Source organism: Telopea speciosissima, chromosome 1, assembly GCF_018873765.1.
Source record: "Telopea speciosissima isolate NSW1024214 ecotype Mountain lineage chromosome 1, Tspe_v1, whole genome shotgun sequence".
NCBI classification, from domain to species: Eukaryota; Viridiplantae; Streptophyta; class Magnoliopsida; order Proteales; family Proteaceae; genus Telopea; species Telopea speciosissima.
The window spans coordinates 27,894,475-27,905,550 of record NC_057916.1 but is presented as its reverse complement, the minus strand read 5'-3'; the positions used below and the strand labels follow the sequence as shown (position 1 = coordinate 27,905,550).

At 37.2% G+C, this 11,076-nt stretch overlaps 1 protein-coding gene across 1 annotated transcript; it reads left to right on the top strand.

The window, feature by feature from the left end:
* Positions 1 to 325: 325 nt before the first annotated feature.
* LOC122644182 (cyclin-dependent protein kinase inhibitor SMR4-like) lies at positions 326 to 846 on the top strand. Its single transcript, XM_043837798.1, has one exon. It carries the CDS (start codon positions 451 to 453, stop codon positions 664 to 666), a length of 216 nt encoding a protein of 71 aa, XP_043693733.1. The 5' UTR covers positions 326 to 450; the 3' UTR covers positions 667 to 846.
* The last annotated feature ends 10,230 nt before the right edge of the window (positions 847 to 11,076 follow it).

Sequence of the window (11,076 nt, the reverse complement as noted above, 5' to 3'; positions counted from 1 at the left end):
CCTGTTTAGTTCCCGCGCTTCTTACCAACTTGAATTTGGCGCCTAGCAGGCCAACGTTTGAAAAGATGCGGTGGAACGTGGGCCAAGTGTTGAGCGCACGTAGACGAGGGGCCATAAAGTGCCGACACGTAGACAAAGTAGTTGCCAAGCTGTAATTGGTTGGCTCCAAACGAGTCACGAACTCACGATTGTTTATCGTGGGCTCGTGGGAGATTAAAAAGGGGTTAAAAAGAGTTCTTTCTAACAAGTAACCAAGTCCCACTTTACAGTTATAGCAGCTTCCGGAAGACGCCACGATCCTCCACACCCATTGTCCCTACAAATACCCTTTTTCAGTTTCGTCTCACTTTCGTTCAAATTAAGTCCAAATCCATCCAATCTTCATCTTCCATCTTCACTTGTGGTTTTTTTCTGTAATATTTTGGGCTTTGAGGTTTTGGGTATAGAGAGATGGAGATTGATGAGGAAATGGGGAGAATAGAAGATGGATGCCAGACGCCGAAGCGTGGAGAATGTCGGATTCCGGCGGCTTCGGTATGTCCACCGCCTCCAAAGAAGAAACCTGTTTATGAGAAGAACAGAGACCCGCCCAAGAATGGATACTTCCACCCACCTGATCTTGAACTTCTCTTTGCCATGGCGCCACGACGGGAAGCTTGGGCGTAGCCCACTGTGAAACGGAACAGGAAGCGGAGCGGGGTTCTTAACTCGGTTTCTTCAATTTTTGGGGGGGATTAGGTTCTGTAACATATTTAGTCTATTAAATCTGTTTCTTTCTTTAGGAGGATGAACGACGTTGCTGTAAGTTTACTTTTTTTTGTAATTCAGGAAAGGAATATATTCCCCTGGCACCTTTTTTTTTCTTCCTTTGATTGGGATAAACTATGTGGGTTGTTCCTCTTAACTTCTCTCTCGCTAACATAAAAAATTGGAAGGGATTTTCAATTGAAATCGAAAGCGTCTAAAAATGCAAAAAGCAACAGAAGATGGATGGGATGCGAAAAGGCTCCTGGAGCCTCCAGCCCAATAAAACCCCCCAAAAACAAGGGATGGGGTGGTCATTTCACATGTGAGGCCTGCTGAGTCCTCCCCCTCCTATTTTAGTTATTTTGTTCCCAAGTATATTCCCGCCTTAGCAATCTTTGGTTGCCAGGCAGAGAGGGGGCTAATTGTGGATGATTCCAAATCTTTGTCCGACTCACCGACTCTGAGTGTCCAGGACTCCATGTAGGTCGGTGCTGGGCCCTAATTCTGAGTCTGTAGTCCTTACCTGCAGCAGAACTCAGAACCCAAAAAACAATTCATTACGAGTCCAGGCCCATTGAACTGGAACACGTGAATGTTTGTCAGGGAGACGATCTTTCTTTAATCCTAATTGGGCCAACAGAGTCAATGAATTCACTTAGTTGACTCAGCTAATGCATGACTTGGGTAGTTGGGGGTGGGGGTGTCTATGCCTTTCAACCCCCCCCCCAAAGGGTTACAGCAGTCTATAGGCAGATCCACTATAATAGTTGGGTGGGCTTTTAAGTTTCACACTTCTACCACTGAGGTAGCCGCTAGGGAGTTGTTCTTACTACTTAGGCTCTTAATTGTTTAGCCTACAAATACAGTTGTTGCATTCTAATTTCTAACCTTGTTACCTTTGGTAGGGATACATCTACTTATAGTTTTTATTCATAATTTATAAAATTCTCTAAATCTTACCTATAGAATTTTTTACTACCCTCCGCTTAACAATCTGATGATGAAGACACCGATTTCCGTGGTGAAGGAATTGGGGTTAAGGAAACTTGGTCCATAAATAACATTTTTTACTTTTTATTGTTTTCTTTTTGAGTTTTCATGCTGTTCGAGATTTGACACTATATTTGAGGTTGAATAAGGTTCTCATATGAGAATCATTTTCATACGGCCTTAGCCTCACAGATAGAAGTCATGAGAGTGAGTGGATTTCACCTGTACAACAAAGGCCTTATGAGAACCTGAGCTGCCCTCTTGTATTTTTTTTCCAGACCTGCTATTTTGGGGAGTGTTATATAGAATGAAACTAGTGGGTCATTGGGACAATTTCCTCTACAATATACTCGAATAGGAATAGAATGTATCAATAAATCAACATTTAACTTTTTGCCACTTGGAAGATGATGTGGTAATTTCAATCATTAGGCTTTGTTAACAAACATCAAGATAATCCTCTCTAATTCGAACTGCTAGGTGTCGACATCTCCACTCTGAACTGTCGCACTGCACACTTTAGGGAATTGGAGAGAATTAAAATCCATTTAGAGTCAGGGTAGCATGGATATGAGACTGTTGAAGTCAAATTTAGAATCATTGTGGTTTTCTATCTGTAGATTACCGCTCCGTTGGTTTAAATCACCAAGGCTTTTCAACAAAAATATCTTTATTAAATATGATAAGAAATTTAAATACTTTATGCAATCATGTTGATAATGATTATAAAAATTTATTTTTTAGATTCAAAATTTTCACTTTACTTGTCTTTAATCTCTCTTACAATTTTTAACAAAAAAAAAAAAAGAAAATCCCTTGCAACCAAAGGATGGTTCAACTATTAAAGAATGACAAGGCAGATTTAAAGTCTTAACGTAGTATAGAAATTGAAAATCAATACTCGATAAATAAATAACCCAAAAGGGAACTATCCCATAAAAAATTCTGTTTAACACTTTAACCACGTGTCTCAAAAAAGCCAAACCGTATAGAGAAGCCTCTCCCACATAAACCATGTAGGAAAACTTTGCATTTTCTACTTATTTTAGGCTATCTAATATATAAAGAGAAGTGGTATTCATGCATAACCCCAATCTCTACCCTATGGCAGGTAAGTGCAGTCTACATTTTGTGTACATGTACGATCCAAGGGTCCCTATTCACATTAAGTTTGAATCTAAAAGAAATTATCCAATTGGTAAAATAAAAGCTTTAAGAATCCTCTAAATAGGGAGAAATTTCTAAAAATGATTGAAAGTCAACAAAAAGCTGGAAATACGAAGGGAAGCGAATACATGAGGAGATACGATTAAATATGGTTTAGAAATTTGATGGGACAAAGGACAATGCCTATTTACTCATTAATCAAAACAGCTACATCACCCTTTCATCGTGATACAATTAGATTGTACACATAGGAAGGCATTCGTTTATGGGTTTTGTGAAAAAATTGTTGGGTTTGGTGGCTTTTATCTAGATCGGTTGAAGGTTTGGTTTAGTGGTCTAGATGGGTTCGTGGAGGAGTTGAAAGTCTTCTACAATGATGAGTCTTCCAAGAGAATAGAAGAGGTGGAGTATTCCTAAGCGGTGGAGTCTTCAAGGAGGTGAAGTCTTGAAGAAAATTGGGTCTTCCAAGGGAGTGAAAGTGGGTTGGTGATTGTAGACATTAAGCAATGTAAAGGAGAGAGGGAGTTATTGAGTTTTCTCTAAGGAGAGAGAAAACAACAAAGCAAAGATGGAGTCCTATAAAATGACAGTGGTGTCTACTAAAGAGAGTAGTGTACAATGTGAGGATCCAAGTGAGAGTCCAAGAAGTACAATGTGGGAGCAACATATGTACAATGACTAAGTGAAGAACCATGGTGGAGATGTAGAGTGAATGGGAGATGTGAGAAGGATGTACATGGAGTTTGAGTTTGGGTATCAAATCACAAGGGTTGTACTATTTTCTCTTTTCTTGATTAATAGTGGAAGTTGGATTTCACTCCGCGGACGTAGGCAGTTTTACTGAACCATGTAAATCTCTTGTCTCTTGTTTTGTATGTTTGTGCTTATTTTCTTTTTGTATTTTGTTGATCTTACACATAACGTTTTCGTGCCTTGCTCGCATTGCAAAGAGGGAAATGTTGTTTTCCCAACCCCAATAGAAACTTTTGCCATATTTAAAAGATGAAAAAGGGTTTCCTATAATGGTAGTGTAAGAACTAAGAAGGAATCTGTGCAATACATCAATGAGGGGCTGTAGACTGGTGTCATCCAAATGGGGACAATGATGTCAAAATAGAAAAGAGTGTCAGTGTGTGTCCTAATGTTTATTATGTGAGAAGGATATGAAAGAAAGAGCGTCACATGCTTCTTTTTCCAATAAAAATATCGAGAAAATTGGACATTGTATGGTTGTCTCTGTCACAAAGCCATTTAGCACCTTAAGGAGCTTCAATTAGATAAGGGAAAAGTGGAGTAATCTAATGTGCTTTTTGAAGTAGACAAGTTTAAGAAGACTACGGTCAATGAATATTCTCCCCCCACCAAAAAAATAAAAAAAAAGTCAATGAATACGGGAAATGCTCTTCATGTTCCTTCTCAAAAAATGTAACCAATGTCAACTTGGTTTGATCACCCCACCCCCCATCCCCCAGATCCAGATCCTCTATTGTCGAGTTGCCCGGTAGGACTGTGCTACCCAGACATGGTACTGCACGCAATGACCGCCTTATCCCCACTTGGGCAAGGCATTTGGGCAAGGATAAGGTGAATATTGCGTGCAACATCGTGTCTGGACAGCACGGTCTTGCCGGGCAACTCGACAGTAGAGGATCCAAATTGCCATCCCCCCCAAACCCCCTCCCCCCCCCCCCCCCCCCCCCACAAAAAAAAAAAAAAAAAAAAAAAGAAAGAGAGAAAAAGAAAAAAAATTTGGCACAGTCCAATTCTCTATTCTTGGGCTCAATAGAGAGAGAGCCTGAAGTAACCATTTCTGGGCTTATAGGACAGGCAAGAGAGGCTTTGGGCTGAAAACTATGGGTATGTCTTGGACTCTTGGGGCATTACTCAACTGGCCGGGCCGACCCATTGACAGCAAGTACACAGAGACTCGGGCAAGATGGGCTATGGAGTGCCATCCACAAAATCTTTTGGGTTGTAAATTAATGGGGCCGTCCTTTAAAGGTTAATGATCCAATCGTACTTTAAAGTTTAAAACACTACCCCATCCCTTGGGTGGCTCAAATTTGAAAAGAATTCTTTCAAGAATGAAATCTTCTTAGATACTCCAACATCATTGTACCCATTCTAATGTTTAATTAGTTCTTGACTAGATTTAAAGTTAACAGATACTTTTGTACAGAAAGATTTTCATATATCCCCCACAGTAAAAGTGAGAAAAAGATTTTCCCTCTTCTATTAATCATCATGACTCACTGAGTCAAGATCACGAGCGAGTTAAGCCTTATATTTTTAGTGTCCTCCAAACTCGTTTTTCGTTTTGGTAGAGAATAAAATCACTCTAGACTCCAACCCTCCTGATCTCCCTAGTCCCTACTCTATTGGACTCAAGCCCAACTCTCAAGAAAAGAGATTTTTCAAAGACCCAAATAAGGATAAGACAAGGCCCATTTAGAATCTAGTGGGCACAAACATTAAAAGCTCTTTTTACATCTAAAAAAAAAAAGAAGACAAAATTCCAAACTTTTGGTTTTTTGGTAATGAGAAAATATAATTAAACTTAAGATAAGAGGAAGTTTTCATACATGACTGTGTAAGCCGTGCATGTGAGAGGGTGGGAGTTTCAAGGAAATATGGGTGGGGGGTTTATGATTTTTCTTACTTTTTGTGAGAGGGCATACGACCGTGCATGCTTGCACGGCCGTATATGAAATCTTCGGCCTTTAAGATAACAAGTTAACAGTGTCCATCTGATTTACAAAATCACGCCTATGAGAGGAAGCAAGGTGAGAAAAAAAAGTTTGAAAGGAGGATCAACTCTGGCCTCTGGCCTCTGGGCGAGAGATAACAGAAATTGGAATTACAAAAAACCAAACTTGACAGCTCCTTTAGGTAAAAATTAAATTTCAAGTTGCATTTATGGAGAATCAATGCAGTAACTTCAACAAGAGTAAAGAACCAATAATCACTTGGGCAATAGGAGATATGGTTGTTTAGTGATGTTTACTCTTATTTATTTCATTTTTGTTTTTCAGAATTTATTATTTTTTTTCAACTTGGATGCTGGTATGTCAATCTCCCATTAATAAAAAAATGGTTGATGGGAGGATGAAAAATTTAGTCCTCCAATGGAGGAAATGAAGAGAAATAAATTAAGTTTGGGTTAGACAAAAAAAAAAGGTGAGAGAGTAGAAGAGTTAAAAAAAAAAAAATAGATAATTTAATCAAGGGTTCTTCTAGGCGTCACTTTGCCTGGTGAAGTATAACTCTTCACCATTTGCTACTTGATAATACATGGATTATTCCATGTGCTAGAGGACTCCACATACATCTCAATGACCAAATTTGAGCCCAAAATAAGTTAGGAAAGTTGCTCAAACTTTGTTTCAGAGTTTTAGTAAAATTACCAAAATGGCATATAATGGAAATGAATATAAAGTACCAAATGACATCTTTTGTAATTTTAGCTACTTCCTCTACTCATTTTGAGCTAAATTTTTACCAATGAGATGTTTCCTTAAGGAAAATAATCCTCTATCTCATGGACTAACCCATGTACTACCATGTGGCAAAAAGTGAAGCCTTATACCTCACTCGGCATAATGACAAAGAAAACCCTTTAAAGGTTTAATGAATTATTTAGCACCCTATATAAACTTGATTTTTAAAATTAAATAATAGAATTTCTGAATGGTTATTTGCTTTTATTCAAATTAAGTCTTGGTAATTATTTGAAGTATAGAAAGTTCATTCTATTATTTCCATCCAATCAAATTCATCAAATTATTTTTCATTGCCAAACTCTACCTAAAATTATTAACATTTTCATACTTTAAGTAAAATAATTTACCAAAAAAAATAAAATAAAACGTTTTTAGACTGAAACAGGCTACATTGAGTAGGAGATGAATGGACGACATGCCCATTATTCTTTATCTCCATCTGAAACAAACTAAATTGAGCTGGGCTGTGTAGGCTTCTTGGGTGGCCTTTGTTGAGGGGATTTACCCTCCTATTTTGTAATTTTCCTTTTACATAATATATTATCTACTCACAAAAAGAAAGAAAAAAAGTTATAAAATGGAAGATATAAGTGGTGATGTTGAATCCATCGGCAGCAAAGTTGAAGTTGGGAAGAATTTGGATTAAAATTCAGATTTTTATTCACTTTGCCAATTTGAAGGGTTATAATTTAGTTGACCCAAAAAAAAAAAAAAAAAAAAAAAAAAAAGACGAAAAGACTACAATGACAATATAAATTAATTCTGAAATTAAATTTCTAGCTTTTAAAAACTTGGGGCAAAAGTTAGACCCCTCATTTTTAATGCATGTTGTACCAATTAGCTAATATTTCAATTTACAACCTAGGAAAATAACCAGATTTTGAGTTTTTTAAAACAAAATTGTGGATATAATTGTGTGAGACTACAAGGAAAGTAAGAAATAGAGGTCAAAATTAAAAAATAAGGATGGCAAATTATTTTTCTGATAACAGATAAATAAGGATTAAAAATATTTATAGATGGGCTTCTCCATAGGATATCCACGAGTGATATATCTAGTTATGTCATGTGGAAGAGTAATGTGACAATTTCAACTGTCGAAAATATAAGAATTCATATTCAAATTCAATGACATACTTTTTCATGTATTGGCATGCACCCTGGGCCCTCTCATATCACTAGACAAAACATTGACACTTAAGAAAGAGGCTATGTGGCAATTTTTTTTCAATGTTATATTTTGTTACTTTGCCTACTCTGTTTTATAAAGAACTTAATTGACATATGAGATGTAGACCTTCTAGTCTACTTGTCCACATATTTTCAAACCAATCCAATTTAAATTTTAACCACATGGTGCAACTAAGTTGGCCATCAATAGTTACTCAATGGGATAGACCGACTATAAAACCCACTACCTTAACGGGAGAGGGTTTCCTATGTTGTAAGAAGGAATCTTCACACTACAACCAATGAGGGGTTGAAATATGGTATCATCCATATAGGACCACAAGGTCAAAATAGGAGAGAGAAATGTCAATGTGGGTCCTATATTTATTATGTGAGGAGGGTATAAAGGAATCTATACAAGGATAGTGTAGAAATCTATTTCCCTAGAAGGTATTAATAAAATTGGGGCATACTAATAGAGTATTTTATCAGTTACTAGATTAATGTACAATATTAATCTTGTTTAAATACTGTTTCAGTTTCAAATTCATGTGTTAGAACGAAATACCAAAATTCTACATTAGACGGAGGTCGGAGCAAATTCAACAGAAATTATATTTGGAGATTTCATAGTATACAGATATTTCAAGATCAGTAAAGGAAGAGAAGTGGGATTTTTATTTTTTATTTTTGGTCAAAAGAAGTGGGATTCAAGACACGTTATAGGAGTTTGGTAAGTCCGTGACATATTGAATACATACAGGGGGTGTCTGTGAAATTTGCCCAAAAAAACTTAGGATGGTGTGAACTTTCATCATATGGTCAAGAAAAGTTTCTCCTTTGTTAAGAGCTGTATTATGGTTTTGATTTATTTGGTTTTACAAATGCTTTGCAAATTATTTGGCTAAGATCTAATAAACATGTTTTTTTTTTTTTTTTTCTGAATCTTCCAAACATATTTGAACTCAAATAGTTTTTTTTTTTTTGAGTTCATTAGTGTATGAAATACATTTTTTTTTTATTAAATATCAAAACGTGCAAAATATTATTATAGGGATATGTTATTTTTCCAAACATTACAAAAGATATATTGTTCCATGTGGACAGATAATATCTCCATTCTGACCATTGGATAGAGGACAAAGTAAAGATTAGTCATATGTCAAATTTCATAATCTAATTCAAGCAAATATCCTCCCATGCATTGGTATCTATCAGTGTATGTCCATGCACATGTACTAATACTCTAGCCATTACTATGCATTCTTCCAATTTGAGTAAGAACAAACAATTTTGATAGAAAAACCCATGAGAATAGATGGCTTAGATATGTATTGTGACTTCTAAAAACGTCACAACACTTGTGACACCAATAATTATCCTATATGAAAAATAGGAGAGGGTTCTTGAGGAAGCGGCAAGGATCTTTATCACCTCCAATTCTCTGTCCGGCCTAGTTTCCCAGTTACTCTAACAAGGGATATAGGAATGATCACCCTACCTCTATCCAAACACTTTGCTTTGGTGGGGTCCACCATCCTTTATTAGAGGAACTGGAAAATGAGCCGGGCAGATAAATGGAAGAGATAATTTTTTCATAGATGAGCGTACTCACGAGGTGTGATGGAAAGGTTTCGTACGTAAGAGGGCAACAGAGTCATATCATAAGGGAGAGACAGACTTGTCCCTACTTAGCAAAACCCTATAAAAAATTCTAACCCATGATATGATATGATATGATATGATATGATATCGATTTTGACTTGGGAGTGGATCACGAATATCTCCCATAAGCGCCAGCTAAGCCTAAAGGAGCTGGTAATAGTGGGGTCCCCCCATCCGTGTTGTCATAAGTTCATTGATAGTTTGGTTAATTGGGGGGAGATTATTGTTCTTCCAATCCGAGGAGTGTGGGAGGGAGAATGGAGCAGGTGCGGCACACTATTACATTACAATTTACAGAAGAACGACAACAGTACAACCAAAACATAAAGATGAGATGATATTACAGAGGCAAAGCACACAGGAGAGGATGCTACGCATCGAGATTTCAGATCGAGGGGGTCGCGCTCGGCAATAAATGGATGAGTTGGGAAGACGATGTCATCATCAGTCATCCGTACGTGCAACCCCAAAGAGGAAGAAATAATGGTACAGTAAGTAATATTATTACTGTTAGAAAGTAGAAAGGAGAAAGGAGAAAGGGTATGGGCATCATTTGTCTTCAACTACTCGTTGAAATGCGTCAAAGAGGCTACGAAAACAGCAAAATCCATCCATCCATCCATCCATGCATCATCTCTCTCTCTCTCTCTCTCTCTAATGGGAGTTGAACCCCACAGGCTACAGAGTACAGGCCAAGGCCCACACTGGGAAGTGTAACGTCAGTCAGATTCTCCCCAGGGCCAGGGATCGACATTATTATTGCTATTATTATTGTATCGTACGTTACGATGATATAATAAAGTCCTCTCTATTAATAATATCCATGTTGGATTCAAACGTTAAAGGCTTAAAGCAATGAACTTCTCTCTCCTTTTTCTGATGGAGAATATAATTGCAGATCGAGACATTGAAACTTTTAAGATATATTCCATGGCTTGGGAACTCTGATATCACAAACAGTTTTGTTGCCTGAGATATTCATTTTTCTGAACATAGGTTTCCTCTAAAAGATTATGCTAACCATTTCGAAGTTTGTGTAGTGATCGAGTTAAGAATCTGGGTTGCCCCTCTACTCATGTCTCACGTACAACCTTTTAAATTCAAAGCGCTATAGGGGGAGGGGTGGAATCTATCGTCATTCATCTCCCCCCCTTTCGATCCCCACCTTTTTTTTTTTTTTTTTTTTTTTTTTTTAATCCTTTGTTGGATGCTTTTTTTTTTTTACCCCCACAAATCATTCAATGCTCTGCTTTAGCTACAAAAGCCAGTACACCCCAAGAAAAAAAGGGTTTAGACAATTTTCCTCTTTATTTTTAAGTTTTACAGAGGTAGAAAAAGAGGCCCTCCAGGGTCCATCTATATATATGGGGTAGAACGTGAAAAGAAAAGGGTGAACCAGAATCAGACTAGGGTTTTGAAAACCCAATTATATATAAGGACCAGAATCAGATTAGGGTCCATATATGGGGTAGGTCGTGAAAAGAAAAAGGTGAACCAGAATCAGACTAGGGTTTTTTGAAAACCCAAATATATAAAAGAGCCCTTTATGGAAAGAAGAAAAGGGTTTTCGAATAAAATCATACGAAAGGCTGCAAGCATATAATTAAGAGTGAAGGAGAGAAGATGCGTAATATAGGTGAATTGGAGGGTAGTATTGTGTGGGGGTACGATATGTCTTGTATTGCATCGCTTGCATAAGTGGGTTGATCCTAGGGCTTTATCGAGCTAGCAAGCCCATTTGGAGGGAAGTGGTTTGGGGACGGTGGCCTTGAGAATTTTTTTTAGAACTATATAGGTATTTGGGTAAATTTCTTTTATATGATTTCATTATATATTT